The 17,712-nt window shown below is 47.8% G+C and overlaps 1 protein-coding gene across 2 annotated transcripts in view; it reads right to left on the reverse strand.

The window, feature by feature from the left end:
• Positions 1-16,886, reverse strand: part of Slc13a4 (solute carrier family 13 member 4) — a 41,620-nt gene extending 24,734 nt beyond the window's left edge. For both annotated transcript variants that reach the window (XM_041675606.1, XM_041675605.1), the window contains exons 1-2: positions 16,145-16,886; positions 11,222-11,350 (exon numbers count right to left, since the gene is read on the reverse strand). In XM_041675606.1, the coding sequence (XP_041531540.1) occupies positions 11,222-11,350; positions 16,145-16,243 (228 nt within the window). In that variant the 5' untranslated portion in view covers positions 16,244-16,886. The remainder of the gene's footprint in view (positions 1-11,221; positions 11,351-16,144) is intronic.
• Positions 16,887-17,712: the final 826 nt, after the last annotated feature.

Raw genomic sequence — 17,712 nt, forward strand, 5'->3', positions numbered from 1 at the left:
CAGTGGGAATATGGTGATTAGTGCCGGGGGTTGGGGGTAGCATAGGTGAAAGGCACAGCGTCTGAGGCTGGCTGGCTGGGTCTTGGAAAAAGTGAGGAAGAACTGGGGAAGGAGACTCCTACTTTCATGATAGACTCGTTCAGTTTAAACTTTGTTCAAGCAAACCTTTGTAGCCACAACAACGGAACCTACTCCATTTCTCTTTGCTTATCCCCCCCCCCTTAAAAATTTCATGAGTTTTTTGTTTGTTTGTTTGTTTTTTGTTTGTTTGTTTTTTTCACAGTGTGGTTCATGCCTATGACCATTTCCTGGGAGGCAGAGCCTTGTGCTTCTGGTTGACCTAGCTCTTGTCCCCAAGCTTCCTCATCAGTTGACCATGGTCATGAATGCTCCCAGATGCCATAGGAAGTCTTCTACTACCGGTAGTTCAAAATGTTCCTGGCAAAGACACTGTCCCCCAGGAGGAGCGAGTGTGGCTGGGATTCTATGGGGTCCATAGCTGCTATGGGGCCAGTACCTTTCTAGTTTCCTCCCTAGGTTTCTGTGAGTTGGCTTGGGACAGCCTTGAATTTTCCTTTGTCTACCGAGAGGGAACCCTACAACAGACATACGACACGGAAATCATGGGGGATGATCCGTGCACTACCCTGTGACCCCTGCTTCCTGCCACGGAAGAGTTGATGAGACTGTAATTCTACTCCTAGAAGGCTGGCAACAACGACGGGTTCTCTGCTACTTTGACATATGCCATCTCATAACACCAGTTCATCTGTGATGTCTTCTAGAGGGCTCAGTGCTCCTCGGAGGTGGGACTACTCTCTCGCGGTCCCACCCAAGGATAAGAGGAGGACCATCAGGTAGGTTGGAGCACCTTCTACACTCCAGGTGCTTTGCCGTTCACAATTGCTTTTTCCACTAAGCCCTGCGGAAGTCCTAGCGGACGTACACTGGTTGTGTTTAGTTTTTTTTTTTTTTAAGCAAACTTATACAACCTTTTATTTTCAAACAAAGTGTCATACTCCATATAAGAAGAATAAAGAATTTAGACAAGAAATCTATAACTATTTACTCATTCAATGTATATACTCAATAATATAAATGGATATTCACTTGTTTTGAAATTTAGGCGTCATTGCAGTTCTTCCACTTGTAGTTTGAATAATCATTTATAAAACTCTATTTGAATATCCACTGCATATTTTTCATAAAGGTCAACTGATATCTATGCAAATGAAATGGAATATGGACAAGGATTTTTGTATCATAATTAAAATTTTGTCAATAGAAAAAGAAGCATTGAATTTTTAAATAGTTTGTCAAAACCACTCTGAATGAGAAGTAGATGTGTATTTAGTTATTTGCAAAATAAGAATGGATGAAGAAAGTATGGAATATATACATATTAGAGTATTACTCAGCAGTAAAAAACAAGGACTTCTTGAATTTTGCATACAAATGGATGGAAATAGAAAACACTATCCTGAGTGAGGTAAGCCAGACCCAAAAAGAGGAACATGGGATGTACTCACTCATATTTGGTTTCTAGCCATAAATAAAGGACATTGAGCCTATAATTCATGTTCCTAGAGAAGCTAAATAAGGTGAATCCAAAGACAAACACATAGGCATCCTCAGGAATATTAACCTTCATCAGGCGATGAAAGGAGACAGAGACAGAGACCCACACGGGAGCACCGGACAGAAATCTCAAGGTCCAAATCAGGAGCAGAAGGAGACGGAGCACGAGCAAGGAACTCAGGACCACGAGGGGTGCACCCACACACTAAGACAATGGGGATGTTCTATTGGGATCTCACCAAGGCCAGCTGGCCTAGGTCTGAAAAAGCATGGGATAAATCCGGACTAGCTGAACATAGCGGACAATGAGGTTGTGTTTAGTTTTAAGATGAACGAACTCAGAGAGGTTGAGGAACCTGTATAAAGTCACAGTGCGAGGGCTAAGATGGGGTATCCAAGCATAGCCGAAGCTAAAACCTACTAGGTACCATGCTGTATGAGGTGGACCAGCCAGAAAACAGCTGCGAGCGGGTCATTCAGTATCCAGAAAGCCCAGGCCGGCATACATTTCTAGCCTTCACCCACAGCCACAGTCTTGACACTGGCTGTAGCTGCTGAGGCCTGCTGCCAATCAAAGACTCCGCTTTAGTGTGTTACTGGCTCTGTGATGTTTTCTCACTGAGTGTCTGATGAGCTTCAATCAATTCAGGTGTCCTCCCTGACCTCTTGTTTGTGAGCCAGGGGCTCTCTTGATATAGGCTGAGAACACAGAGGTTGCACAGGAAAGTGGGAGGAGCGAGAATTCCAGAGTCAGCCACCCTAGGGAGATTACGCAACCCCTCTTGGCTTTTTTTCTTTTCATCTCAATGAAAAGCAGGGTTATGTAAATCCCTACCTTGGAAAGTTGTTGCTACGAGTAAATGCCAGCTGCAAACCTAGCTAGCTTGGCCTGCCACATAACAACCGGGACTTCTGGCAACTCTCTTCCTGTTCCTAGAAACTTTACTCAAAGCCCGACCTGGTCTGGGGTGACCAGCATATGGAGTAGGCTCCTGCACAGAGCTAAGCCACAGGAGTGCCTGCTCCTTCACCCTGGTGAATGAAAGTCCTGCTCCGTGGCGGCGTCTGTGATTTTCCCAGCCCACTGGCTTCTCTTCCACAATAAGACCGCGCTTAGTTAGAGCCCCTCCAGGGCACCTCCAAGTCTCCAGATTCCTAAGGATTATCTTAACCGTTTTCTTAAAGTGTGCTACCTGCTTCCTGACTCTGTTGGATCTGCCACCTTGTCCCCGTCTCCTTTCAATGGGTTCAGCGTCCGACTCCCAGCCCAGCAGTGCCCACGCACGCACACCTCACTAGCAGCTGCCAGCACTGAGTCTCCCTTCCCTGCCCACATCTTACACTCTCTCTCTCTTCTCAGGCCTATCGGGACAAATTTCCTCAGCTGTCCCTTCCCCAAGTTTTAATACTTGCTAGCTTGGAAGAGCTGACAGCAGAACCTGTTGGAGTTCTCTATAAGCAGCACTAGGGTCTAACAGGGCACTTCTCCCAGGAAGATAGCTCATGGATTTGTGATGAGCGTGGGGGCAGCCATTGCCTCCTCTGCTTTTCCACTCTCTGGCTTTCCCAGAAGCGAATAAGTATTTGGAGACTGCATTTTAGAAGAGATGGGTCCCCTAGAAAAGGTGTCATCAGAGAGAGGGGTATGGGAGAAGCCTGGGCTCTGGAGAGCAGCTGCTGGTTGTTACCCCTACTCCATACCCAACCGTCTTGCCCACGAGCTAGAGGCTCTCTGACAAGCTAACAGACCCCATGTTAGTCACTCGGGCTTGGGAAGTGGCAATAGCAGAGCGACTTAACTCGCTAATAATCGGGGGGCGCGCGGGGGGGGGGGCTTGGTGGCCTTCAGTGAGACAAAGCAGCTGGGCCCCAGGAATGCTCAGCAGGAAGTACTCATCAAGAAAGGAACAGAAATCAGTGCCAGGAGCTGGGGAGTGAGGGGTGGAGCTCTGGTCTGCCAGCACAAGCAGGGGAAGGGAATGAGAAGAAACAGGAGGGACGGGCAGACTCAGAAGAGAGATCCATCCAGGTTTCCTCAGAGAGGGACGAGGGGGACGACTTTGAAAGAGCTGCCTTGGCCTTGGATTGGGGGACAAAAGCCAAAGGATGCCTGTTAAGTAGTCCTTTATTAGGGAACTGCAGGGGACTTTAGCTGAAGGTGGTGAGCTTTAAATATTCCTTTCCCTGGACACGAATGTACCCTGGACACAGCCACCTCCCTTGATCTGCAGTTTTAGTTTTCTGTGGTTTTAGTGACCCACTGTGGTTGGAAAATTCCAGAAATAAACAATCCCTGAATTTTGACTTGTACTCTTCCCAGCAGCAGTATGAAATCTCCTGCCTCCTATTCAGGACACGCGCTATCCCCAGGCCCAGTGTATCCACTCTGTATAGATGAGTCTCCGGCTAGTCATCCATCTTAGTCATAAGAATCACTGTCATCCTGGAGTACCTGTGCTCAAGGAACTCAGTGTATTTAATGATGACCCTAAAGCAAGGACTGGAGTGATGGAAAGGTGGCAGTGATGGAAAGGGCTTAAACTCCAGAAGGACATTTGAACTCTGGTCCTCAGTGGCAAAACTGCAGGGCACCAGGGAACATAATACATCTAGTGTTTAATGCTCCGTGTTTCTAGGCAACCACAGGGAGACTTGGGACATAGCCCTTACTTATAATGTATAAGTGTGTGTGTGTAGTGGACTATGAAGTATTACTTTAACTATTTTTTAACTTTTTTGTTTTTAATGGGAGGAAGTAGATTGTGGCTCTGTTTCAAGAAGTTTGAGAATGGGAATCCAGATATCAACTTCATTTTGCTGTTTTTCTCACAAAGAATGTGGGCTTGAACCTCTTTGGGGGCCATCCTCATGGGAGACAGGCAGACAGAGGACTGACTCCTTATTCTTGCGTGGAAGCTGGTGCCCGATAGGCCCTTTCACACTCAGAACAGCACAAGGGTCTCACAATGTCCATGGAGTAGGTACTTCCACCCTGGCAAGTTTTACAATGTGGGCAAAACTCTCATTGAGCCTAAAGCGTGCTCTTTCAGCCTGGTTGGCCAGCTGTCGTGTTCCCAGAATCCACCTGGCCCATGGGACTAGGCGCAGCACTTGACACCTACAGCCACACCTGGTGTTCTCATGGGCGTTGGAGATTTGAACTCGGGTCCTCTTAATTTCACAGAATGTTCTCTAACTCACTAGGCCATCTCCCCAGCCCCAGTTTACATTTTATGTTGGACTGCATTCATAGTTATTTTAGGGGGCGTACAGTCTGAGGGCCGCAGTGTAAACACATCTACAACTTTAGTCCCAGAACTGGATGCCTGACTTAGCATTGGGTCCTGTCAAAACCAGGACATTATGCTATTCTGGCTAGTGTCTAAGGAGGACACAAAGGCCAGCCATGTCTACCTCTCTGCTTGCTATTCCCTCAAGGCAGCGATGCAGCTATGCTGAGAATATCCTGTAGGGGCTCCTTCTCATCAGTGGATTTTATTCCTGGGAACCCTGGTTTTCAAATGCATCTGCTGCTGTTAATTCCAGGGATAGCTGTGGAAAGGAAGAGACCAAGGAAGTCCAAGTAACTGGCACCTCAGGCTCCCATCCCTGTTTGAGTAGGCCTTGCTCTTTCTCCTGTTTTGTATATTGAGTCCTTAAAATTGGGTTTAAAGAAAAGGTATTGAGTCAGGCCTGGTGGCACACATTTGTAATGCCAGCTGAGGCAGGAGGATGGAAAGTTTGAGGCCAGCCTGGGCTACATGGTAAGACTCCCACTCCTCAAGAAATAAATGAAGGATCCCAGAAAAGAAAAAAAGAGAAGGAGAAAAAAGGTACTGTCGCTTATAAAAAATATTCTTTTGGGGGCTGGAGACATGACTTAGTGATAAAGAGCATTTGCTGCTTTTCCAGAGGACCCGGGTTCGGTTCCTAGCACTCACATAACTGCCTATAACTCTGGCTCCAGGGGATCTGACACTCTCTGGCCTCAAGGACACCTGCATGAATGCAGCGCACATAAACTCATCCAGGTTTGCATGCATACACATAAATAAAAATAACTAAGTAATAAATATTTAAAAAATTATTTTAACACACTACCTTAGCAAGGGGTCCTAGATGAACACCCAGGGAGACCCCAAACCTGGCCTAACTCCCATGTGGCTGGAGGTCTTGACCTTTATTTTCCACAACTCCAGTTTCTGACATAGGATTCTGCAAAGTACACAGAGTGGGACGGCTGAGGCAGGGGCTGGGCTTGAGGCCAGGCATGAAGTTTGGTCTGGTGATGGCTCAAAGGAAGTTGTTCCTCCACAGAAATAAGAACTTAGCCTCAAAGGCTACAGGGTCTACAGCTTCCATATCTGGTCTGATATGAAATTCAGCTGAAGTCGATGGGCAGGCTGAGATTATGGCAGATGGCCCACCTGAGGTACAGCCCACATTCCTGAAGGACCTGCATGCAGGAGGAGGGTCAGCCTCCATATGCAGCCTGTGTGCAGGAGGAGGGTCAGCCCCTTCTGACTTTGAGAGCGAGGTGGGGGAATGGCTTCAGCGTTGAACAAACAGAGAAAGCCAGGGTTTGTACAGCAGGTGGCACCCAGAGGGTCAGAAAGACTAGGAGCCAGCAGGGAATCAGATTCAGGACACCAGACTCCAGCAGGACACTGCTGCTATCCCAGTAGGGGCTGCCTCCAATCTCTCTTTTCCTGGTAGGGGCTCGAATCTCAGTGAGGCTGGCCTAGTGGCTTGCAGGGCAGGGGCAGAAGATGGGGAGGGGGAGGGGGAGTGTACAGAGGGAACATGTAAATACTATCAGAAGTAATTTCTGTGCCTGGGCTTCCCAGGAAACTGATCCAAGCTCCTCCCATGGTGCCACGATGCATCTCACACCACCCCTGCCTCCCTGCCTGTCCCTTTGGTGCTCTCTGCATGCCATTCCCCCTAAGCACAGAGGATGTCAGCTAACCGGAGTGGCACTGCTCCTGTGCCCAGGCTGTCAGCATCACAAGCAACATAGTAGTAAGGGGTGAGAAGACTTTTAAGACAGATATGATGTCAGTAACAATTACAGTCGAGCCCAAACAAACAAAATGAACCTAAAATCCAGGACCAGTTCTGCGCACCAGCAGAGGGAAGTATCACAAGATGCTCTTGGGAAGATTGTAGGCAGGTATGGGGGAATGCCTGGGTGTTGAGGTCAACTTAGACTATGTATGAAGATCTATCCAAAAAACGAATGGCAGAATCCTAAAGTCACGGAGACCATAGTGTCCAATCACCTGCCAGGTCAGGAGAGTCCATCTCTAGCCTAGTGTCCCTGATGTGATGATCATTTGGCTCAAACCTTTTGGAACATGAATCTGAGGACCATACACAGCCACCTGTTCCAGAGTTTCTCCTTACACATGGTATCCATTATGGGAGCTCCTTCTAGCCTTTTGATTGTTTAATTTGGATTGAACCCACCATGCTAGACACAGAAGCCAGAAGCTATGTCTCCCTAAACCATTTCTTCATTCCCTAGGCTTCTCAGGTTCCAGATCTTTGATGCTCTGGCCAATTCACCTCTGCAAGAGCTTCTGGTGCAGAATGCTGTGCTGTGCCAGTCATTTATTAACTCAGCAGAAGCCTTTGGTACAAATGGCCCAGAGGTCAAAAGTTTAAGTTTTAGAACCACACACCCCGGGATTCAAGTCCTGGTTCCATTGCTTACTAGCTGTGCAACCTTGGGTAAGTTACTTAACATTTCTGAACTTCTGTTCGCTCCCATAAAACAAAGGTAGGAAACTATGGCTCCTTATAGAAGATTAAATAATGCAGTGCCTGGTGATGATGTTCCATGGACCCTTGCAGAAGGTACAGAGAAGGGGGAAGAAACTCCTTTCTCTGACTCTGCTGCTTGAACTGGGGCCTCTCATTTTATTTTCCGCTGGGACTTACGGCATCAGCTCCCCTGGTTTTCTGGCTATTGGACTCACAGAGCTCACACCCAGGGCTCTCCTGGGGTTCCTGCTGCTGCAGCAACTCAAGGGATGTCTCAGCAGCCCGGCTGAGTCAGCTCCTTACGACACAGGCATCTCTCTCCATGTCTGTATCTACAGCTAAAGCTGTCCCGTCCTCCTATTGGGTGGCTTCTGTTTTCTCCAGAGCGCTGATGACTATAAATAGCCTCAGGTGGTGGGAACTCAGGAGCCAGAAATAAGACTCGAGTGGGCAGAAATGACGTAATTACTTCTGTCACCTCTGGGCACTGTACCATCCTGAATGGAAGATCTAGAACTCAGAACGCTGAGTGAATGATATGAGGGACAAAAGCCACAGTCTCGGGGCCACACCAACCCCATTCACGTGCTCTCCTTCACGTGGAGGTCATGCTCTTTAGCCCCAAGAAGCACAGGAAGTGAGAACCACAACTAAGGGCACTGGGACACAGGCAGGCCACAAGACACTACAAGTCCTATACAACACATGTCTACAGAAAGTTATCTTTGGTATACACCACTTAAAAGATTAGCTCAGAGGGAAGGGGACTACTCTTAGGTGAGGTCTTCAGAAACATTTGTCAGAGCCTAATTGAGTAATAGAATTACATATACGTATGTATATATACATATATATGTATACATACATACATACATGTATATATATACAGGGTTTCTCTGTGTAGCTTTGGAGCCTGTCCTGGAACTCACTATGCAGACCAGGCTGACCTAGAACTCATAGAGAAGCGCCTGCCTCTGCCTCTCAAGTGCTGGGATTAAAGGTGTGCACCATCACTGCCTGGCCCTGAGTAATAGGATTTTAAAAGTGAAGAAATTTCAAAAAATCTTCTGAAATGGGGGCAACCACCCAAGTCTCAGCAAGGGGATGGTCAAGCAGGAATTGGGTTAGGAACGGTACGTGTGGATGACTTGGAGGCTCTGGAGGAGAGCAGCCTAGCTTTCCCCTGATGGTGAGTGAGCCATGATGCTGGTATAAGGGCACAGCTAGAGGGGGTGCAGTGACTGCTTCTTCTGGCACACAGGGAGCTAGAACCCATGTCCTTTATCTTGGTGGCATTTTCCTTTAATCTGAACTAAGGTCAACTGGACAGACTGTATTTGGACTAAGCTGCTCATTGATGCATAATTGTTAAATATGGCCACCTGCCAAAAACAACTGAAGACAGGAGTAATATTTTTGACTCAAATGATAAAATACATCTTCTTAATCTCACCCTCCTAGAAATAGCAATACCCGATCACACATGAAGGCCATTCCTTTCAAGTTAAAAGATCCCTCCCCAAACTGTTGCTTCCAGAGAGTCCCCCTATTAAGTTGGCCTTCCTGGCTACACAGAGGAGCAGGACTTGGATATCTGTCACCTAGCAACACCTCCATAGTATACTGGGTTGTTGAGTTCACCTGGAGGATTCCTGGTTCCCCTCCAGAACCCCCAACTTCCCAGTGAAGTTCTGGGTCCTCAATATTAAGTAGAAATATGCAGAACAAGTTTGTACTCTTTTCCTAAGAAAAGTTGTCTTTGAGATTGATTGTTCTTTTAGGCACACGCAAGAAACCCATCACATCTCTCTTTTCACCCTCGAAAGAACGGCGACAGGGGGAGGGGGAGGGAGGAGGTAGAGCACCTGTCACACTGACTGGTTTTTGATTGTGACTTTTTCTTGTATCCATGTTACACACATATCTCTAGGGACAAAAACTGCTCACAGTTTGGGAATTCTATCCTCAGGCTATGATTACTCACAGAAAAAGAAAAAGAAACTGAAAGCAAACTAACAAAAATTGGTTAGTCAAGAACATCCCATAGAAAGAGAAGCTGTTCACTGGTGACCATATACAATCATCAAGGCCAAATTCATCCCGTAGAAAGAGATGGTGTCTATTGGTGACCAAATACAACCATCAAAGGAACTTCAAGAATGTTCAGTTGTTCAAGGCTAAGGCAGCCCATAGGCCAGCTTCCTTCTTCCGCCCAGCACAGAGACAGGGATACCTGCAGTTCCCAGCAATTGGTAACACTATGGAGGCTCATCTGTTTTAGGAATTGTCTTTGCATGGTAGAGTGAACACGATTCCAGGCTCTGAAATCTAACAGGTACAGTCTACTGCTTTCTCCTGTATGAGCGGGGTCAGTTTTACTCTCGAAGCCTCTTTCCTGCTGTGTAGACTGGAGCCATCCACACCCTTTCCTAGAACTCTTGAGAGCTCTCTACTGAAGAATGAAGGCGACTTCTAACGTAGTGCCCGATTCTTAGGCAGACACAATCGCCCATTCCCTGCTGTCCTCCAGTGCACCTGACTTGCCCAACTCTGCTTTTCAGTTTCCTCATTAGGTGACCTAGACCGGAACGTCTCAACCTTCCTAATGCTGCGACCCTTTAATACAGTTTCTCATGTTGTGGTGACCCCCCACCATAAAATTATTTTCATTGCTACTTCAGAACTATAATTTTGCTACTGTTATGAATCACAATGGAAATATCTGACATGCAGGATATCTGACATGTAACCCTTGTGAAAGGGCCATTCAACCCCAAGGGGGTCACGACCCATAGATTGAGAACCACTGCCCTGATGGAGCCAGATAACGAAGGAGGCACACTATTTACCTGGCTCCCATCCTGCAGGCTGTTTTCATTTTTTTTTTTTAAAGCAGGGGGCTGAGGAATAGCTCAGAGATTAAGAGCATTGCCTGCTCTTCCAGAGGTCCTGAGTTCAATTCCCAGCAACCACATGGTGGCTCACAACCATCTGTAATGAGATCTAGTGCCCTCTTCTGGCCTGCAGGCGTACATGCAAGCAGAATATTGTATACATAATAAATAATTTTTTTTTAAAAAAAGGTATGCTTTGCCCTGAAATTTGGTCATATCCTGAGTTGTTACCAGCAGCAGTTGCGGTGGGAGCTTTGCTGAACACTGTAAAGTGAACAGAGGGGCCGCTCAGGCGAAGAGATCGCGCAGTGATCTGGAGTTGGGGAGGATGGACCAGAAATGGGTGCTTTTGTCTTAGAAAGGTAGAAGAAGGGAGCCAGGGCACAGGGACACATAGTAAATCCCTGTCAACAGCTCAGTCCCTTCTTCCTGTGAGCCCAGCAGATGGAGGCCCTGCTTCCTGTCTGTGTGACTGCAGCCTGAAGGGCACACAAGACACCGATAAAGATCAGTCCCTGTCTCCTATAGGCACAAACCGTAGAGTTCTTAAAAGCCATGATGGCACATGCCTTTAACTCTAGCTCTTGGGAGCCAGGAGCAGGTGGAGCTCTATGAGTTCCAGGCCAGACGGGTCCATGTAATTAGTTCCAAGCCAATCGGGGCTAGAGGATGAGACCCTGTCTTAAAAACAAATAAAAAAACCAAAACCAAAAACTTCACATGTAAGGAACAATGGGCTGTGTTTGGTCAGGGAAGGCTTCAAAGCAACAAGTTTTGAGCGCTTTGAAGGGGGTGACTGAAGATGGAAGGAAGAAGGGGAAGAATTCAGTGTCTGGATCAGGAGATGCAAAGCCCGGCGCCCGGGAGCTCTTCCTGTGCGTAAGGACGGCCCCTCCCATCAGCGCCTATCTCCTGTCATCTGATGGCCTCCTTCGCTGGTCCCCGCAGACCTGAACACAGGGTTGGGTCATAAGTGGTCTAACCTCACTGGATCGGAGAACTCCGAAGAACGGGTAGAGGAAGGCGGGTACGAGGGCTGCTGCTCCAAGAGGCACCGCCTCGGACACCCAGTACACGGCAGTCACAAGCAACACGTAAGCACACGCGGTCTCCTGGAAGGGGAGGAAAGAGGTACTTAGTCACTGGGACAGTCACTGTTGCCATGGAGACTCCCGATGAGACCCAGGGCCAAGATCCCACCGGAAGGACCCGTGCTGTGCGTGTGGTTGGCTCTCGCATCCATATGCAGCCTGGACTTAGATAGAGTCCTAGCTCTGATGATTCTTAAAGCCACAGAGAGTGAGGATTGATTCTGAGTGCAGCATTTGGGTCAAGTTCACAAACAGTAGAGATGGAGTTCAAAGCTTTAATTGGTGCCTATTGGATCAAGTTGTTTAGCTACTGGAGGCTCTTGGGGGTAGTGGAAGATAGATCAGTGTGCGTCTGATTGGTTCACATCTGGGGTCTGGGGTCAGCCATCCTAACCTTTAATCCAGGTCTACCTTCTGTGAAGATTTTTTGGGGCATCTGTTATATACCCACTGAAACGAAGTGGTTTGGTAAGAAATGAAATTTAAAAATAACCCACAAGGTGGCTTCCGTACTGTGTTCTCATCGCCTCTGGGGAGAACTTCTACCTCAGGACTCTCCTAGGGAGACCAGCAAGGCCTTGAGTCCACCCTGACTTCAGCTTCATTGTATTTACATACTGATGTTACATTAAACATTTCCCTTGAAGCTGGGCGGTGGTGGCACACACTTTTAATCTTAGCACTCGGGAGGCAGAGGCAAGCAGATCTCTATGAGTTCGAGGCCAGTCTGGTCTACAAGAGCTAGTTCCAGGACTGGATCCAAAGCTACAGAGAAACCCTGTCTTGAACCTCCCCACTCCCCCTCCCCCCAAAAAAATTCTCTTGAAATATAAATTCTCTTTACTATCTTAAAAGTAAGTAAAGTTAAATCCCCTTGTTTTAAAAATATTTTTTTCAAGCAATTTGATTAGGTAAGGTTTTTTGTTTGTTTGTTTTTGTTTTGTATTGGGTTTTTTTTTTTGTTTTGTTTTGTTTTGTTTTTGAGGGAAAGGGTTTAGCAATGCTGCCAGGCTGGTTTCAGACTCATGGGTTCAAGTGGTCCTCCTGAGTCAGCTTCCATGACTAGAGGCCTGCCACGACATCTGACTTAGATGTAATTAATTCAACGAATTGCTAGGCAAGAACTATTGGCTAGTTTTCCCTTCAATTCTCAGCCTGAGCTTGTACCATGTACTAGCAGTGAGTGGGGGATCTTTTCTCTGGGAGGGGTCTGGTGTTGACTGTGGGTGGGTACAGATAGGCAGCAATCCCTAGACCGAGGCCCATTTTGGAGGAAGGAGAACAGACACATCTTTTCTCAGCCTTGGCTCTAATGACACTTGAGGTGGGCTCCTTCTTTGCTCTTGGGCTTTCCCATGGGTGCACTGAGCCCGGTCCCATCATTTGCCTCTTCCCACTTAGCCATCAGTAGACCCTCCCTTGTTACGACAATCCCGATCTGTTCTCATTGTCCCTGGAGGTCACGCCCATGGCCTGGTGCCACAGAAATATCCTTCTATAGAGGGGATAGAAGGCTAACCATCTGCAGGAGATGGCAGGGTAGGAAAATCTGGAAATTTACCAGTATTCTCCTCAACTCACCAAAAACCACACTGTGCAAGCAAAGCGTACAGAGGGTAGATAACACAACTTGATAAAAACACCACTGTTCCTAGCCTTGGCTACCAGCAGGGCTGATTGTGTGATTGGTGCCAAGGAGTGGTCCTGAGGAAGGTTAGGAGGTTCACTCTTGGGACGTCACTTTCCAAGATCTTAATAATTGCCACATTCCAAAGTGTTCACAGAGGACAATTATACAGAGACCCAAGCCAGCTATAACTCCCTTAATGTTTGCATAGGATGCAGGTATGATCCAGCCCAGTCTGCCTGCCCAACAAGGAACCTGACAAATCCGTTCCGGGATCAGCGATAGCTGGCTTTAGTGGAAGGGACCTTGCTCCCTCCGGATAGCCACGGATTATGGCAGACTGGGGTTAGGAAGGGGAAGTGAGCCCACTGTTGACTGTAGCACCCACAGAATTTTCCTCTAAGGACAAAGGATGAGATAAGAGGTACAGCTTTCAGAATTGCTGATAACATGCTAGAAGCGATACCTTTTGGAAAGGATGCAGTTTAGAGAAACGACCTCCTCATTGTAGACATGATGCTCTAGCCCACGTTTCCTTTTTGTGGCAGAGAGACAAGAGGAAGGGTTTTAAGTCCAGGTTAGGATAATAGGGCAGAATGTTGTCTGTCCCTCACTGAGGCAACCTTTACAGGGCCCCGATTTAAGTGAGAAAAGGAGAGAGAGAGAGAGAGAGAGAGAGAGAGAGAGAGCAACAGACTGATTTTCTTTCTGCTATGCACCATTGGATTGGAACAGGGAAGAGTTAGGTAGGTTAAGATAACTTTTCTGCTGTAAATAACATAATGAGACGTTGATAGATCTCTTGTCCCCTGCAGAGTTGAGAACAGAGTAACCTACTGTCGTTTTTGTCTAGCTTCCTTTAGAGTAGAAGGATGGAAGACACCTTTAGAGGACATTGTGTCTGTTTCTCCTTAGTTTGCCCCCGGAATCCACACCAGCTTCCTTCTGCCATTTCCCTGCCCTCTTCACCTTTAGGTGACTGTGGAGTTAGATACCCCTGGGACTCCATAGAGTTCCCCACATCTGACCAGACTCTGGGACATGGATAAATTTAGTTGGCTAACAGGTCTCTCTTATCTTATTGTGTTTATGTGTGTGTGTGTGTGTGGGTGGGGGTGCTCTGGAACCCCCAGGCTCCACATGAACATTCAGATAAGGAATGCCTTTAATAGGTAGTGCTTGTTTCTTTACGTTCCCTCCTAAAATCAGAACAGAAGCTGAGCATAGGAGAAAGATTGTGAGCTTGAGGCTAGCCTGGGTTACATGGCAAGACAATGTCCAGAACAGAACAGAACCAGAACCCAACAAAGAAACAGAACAACCAAACAGACAATAAATGGGGAAGTCTTCAAAGCGGCTTTTCCCTATAAAGTCAGTTTTCTACCTTGGGTTTCCTCTCCAGGAAGTTCACCCTTCAACACCCCTCAGTTATATCTCACACAAGCCCTACTAGAAGGGACTTGAAGTCTGTCCCTCTGCTGTCGCCAGTGACTGAGGGGCACTTTGAAAAATCTCTTTTGAGAGACTGGGGTGCAGCTTCCACTAGGGATACCGAAGTGTTCAGACGAATGTCCCTTTTGGTGGTTCTCTGCTGGAGAGCAAGTCTAGGGCCTTTTGCATGCTCAGCAACTGCTGTACCACGCAGCCACATTCCCAGCTCTGCCCTCTTCTGTAACATCATAGAGTCCAGACTTTAAAGAATTGGGTAAGGAGAGAGGAAAAATCATTTTGACGCCCCCTAAAATGTGGCTATGGCTCATCACTTGGGAGAACCAGCAGATTGCAAGCTAAGGGCTCCTGCCCAGATGCTCGGCCGCCTCTCTCAAGGGCAGCCTAGAACAAGAGATTCCGTCTAGGAATGCTAAGGATTTTAATATCGGAGTCTCAGAGTTGCATGCAAGGGGTGGAAGGTAGCCGGGAGATATAACTGCCCCTAGTTTGTGCCTCCTGTGGCCACTAGTTAAGGTCCCCAAGGATGAAGGCTGTTAGGAGGGTGGGGGAGTGAGGAGGTGGGCAGGCAGGGCTTCCTAATACTGCTCAGTAGAAGAGGGCATTTCCTTAAACTAACCTGATATTGGGAGAAAAATACCATAAAAAGAAAACTCAAAACAATCAGTTAGACAAAGCAGAAAATTAACTGTTACACAGACCAGAAACAAAAAATGTCATTGGCAATCACTGTCTGCTAATCCCAGACCAGAGTTAGCTGGTGCCTTCTTGGCAGGCTGAAGTATTTAGTTTGCTGAAGATTTAAGTCAGCTTGTGTTTAACAAGACCATGATAATCCCTTCTGTTCAACTTTTAAAATTTCATCTTGGTTACCCAGTTCCCCAGAGAACAGTGTGGGAGAGATTCCTTTAGTTAACCTGCCTTGGCTTATTCTTTTCTAAAGTCTCAAGGACAGTGCCAGCTTGGAGGTTGGCTACCCCCCCCCGTGTCCCCCCCCCCCCCCCCCCCCCCCCCCCCCCCCCCCCCGCTGCACACCAGACCTGTGAGGAGAGAGAGGGGAATAAGGGAAAGGAGACCGCGAAGGTCCAAGAGACTGATTGAACAGTTTCAGTGCCTTTGCTTCCAAACTCAGGCTTTAAAATTTGGCCATGGCCTGGAGTTTTGGGGCTTGCATTTCTGTTTTCTTGTTGTTTTAGGTTTTTTTTTTTTTTTTTTGACAAAAAGGAAAACACAGAAGCTTCCAGATAGTCCGAGGACCAGAGTAACAGACTAACCTGTGCTTCCAATTTCAATACCCCCTTCCCAAAAGTTTGCATAGCAGGTTCAGGATGGCCATTTTCATATCTTGTGGTCGGAGACCACCATGATCTCTAGACAGGCTCCCTCCCAGCTCCACCCCTTCTGGATAGTTAGTGAAGGACTTTCTGTGTCTCTAATTGGTGTCACATAATAATAGCCACAGGTAGAGAAATAGGGGCTCCCCGGCCTGTCCTTTCTGTGGGTTCAACCACATCTCCTGCGCTTTTTTGCAACATGACAGTCATTTCAGCTATGGTCTCCCACTCAGTGGAGGCCAGAATTGGGGGGCCTTTCTTGGAGAAGTATGACAAGTTCATCCAAATGAAGACGATTTCAACCATAATGAAGTCATCTTGGGGTGCCCCACAAACACTCCCAGACCTCCTCTGCTCCCGGACTCCCTCTGATGCCCTGGCAGGGGTAGGCAGGCTGCTACTTACACTGGTGGGGTAGATGGTGGGCAGAGGCAGCAGCAGCAACGGCACACAGATGACTAATAGCAGCTTTCTTGCTTGGAGAAGGCCCTGCAGCAAGCCCATGGTGGACCTGTCTGGACTGAGTCCTCGACAGAGACCTGGACGGCTGGCTTTCTCCTCTGCTCCACTCTACGCACTGCTCCCAATCCGAGAAGACGTCTCACACCTTCCCTGGCTTCCAAGGGTCAGTCCTCTTTGGTCGTGGGAGCAGAAAAGCAGGGTGGCTGTACCCAGTTTCCACATTAAGCTGGGCTCCCTTAGGTAGGATTGAGCAGCATTGTGTTATGGCCATCGAAAAGGAGCTGGAAAAGGGTTCTGTGCCGGGGGGCGGTGGGTTCTCCCTCCGTGGTTAACGAGAGGGCGGCTCCATTCTAGGTGTCAGCAAAAGCCCTCACAAGCAACGTGCTTGCGGCTGCTGATCAGCTGTGAAGAACCATTGAAGGCTTCAAAAAATAAAAACAGTTGCTTTTCTTCTTGCTGGTGACCCTTTTGGGGGCAGTTGCTGTTTTCCCTCCGACCTGGCTGACTGTTGGTAAAAAATCTGGTAGCCCCTTCCCTTAAAGCAAGCACCGATTTGAGTCTGAGGCACGTGCAGACCTCAGATTGGGGAAGGGTGAGGGGAGCGCTGTCTCCCAGGATCTGACACCTTAACTCTGCTTGGATGTCTTTCCTTCAAACTGGGCTCCTACTTAGAGCTTTCCTGGAGTCTGGCTTTCCAAAGCAGGCATGAAGAATCTCCAAGACATTCCTTTTTGTTAGAGTCCTAAGACCTGCTGGAGGCCCACCTTTAACTTTCCTGCACCAATGGGAAGCAGGCTCAGGGGCCGTCGTTCCGCCCATTCCTCAAAGCCTACCGGCAAGTTGAAAAGAATGAGCCAACGTTGCATCGGAAGGCAGCCCTCGATTGGTCACAGCAGGGGCCTGCTGATTTGGCAGAACCCAGGCAGCTTCCGAAGCTTGTTTTTCCATTTCTCAAACATCCCAGGGGTTGGATGTTGGTCAGCACCCCGTGCATAATCCCACCTCCCCAAGCACCGCTGCACTGTTTCTGAGCATGGGACCCGGCTTTCCTGGGAGAATCACTCGCTCGCCACCCCGGGAAGACAACACTTTTGGTGACAGGAGAATATGGACATTAATTCTGGACTGAACAATATTAAGTTTGCTTCTTGGACACTTAGGGGATAGAAAGGTCAGAGCCAGCAGGAAGCATTGGCCTGGAGCAAAGACCCTGGGATGAGTGGGAAGGGAGGGGGCGGCTCCCCTCTGCTCTCGAAAAGACTAGATGACAGTTGGAGTGGGTATTTATGAAACTCTCTGAGGCTCTTTACCAAAGAAAGGAAGCAGGCAGTCTTCCTTGATGGAAACACAGGGCAGAGACAGAACGCAGGCCCATGCTGGTGATGGGGACAAGGCTCATCAATAGTTAGATCCAGAATTTCTCCTGCTTACAGATCTGGAGAAATGATTAGCCTCTTTTCCTTTCCTTTTCAGAAAGGACATATAGATTTGAAATAAGATGAGAAAGAGAA

This window comes from Microtus oregoni, unplaced genomic scaffold (assembly GCF_018167655.1).
Source record: "Microtus oregoni isolate MIOR12 unplaced genomic scaffold, Mior012 000026F_ref0000081, whole genome shotgun sequence".
NCBI lineage: Eukaryota > Metazoa > Chordata > Mammalia > Rodentia > Cricetidae > Microtus > Microtus oregoni.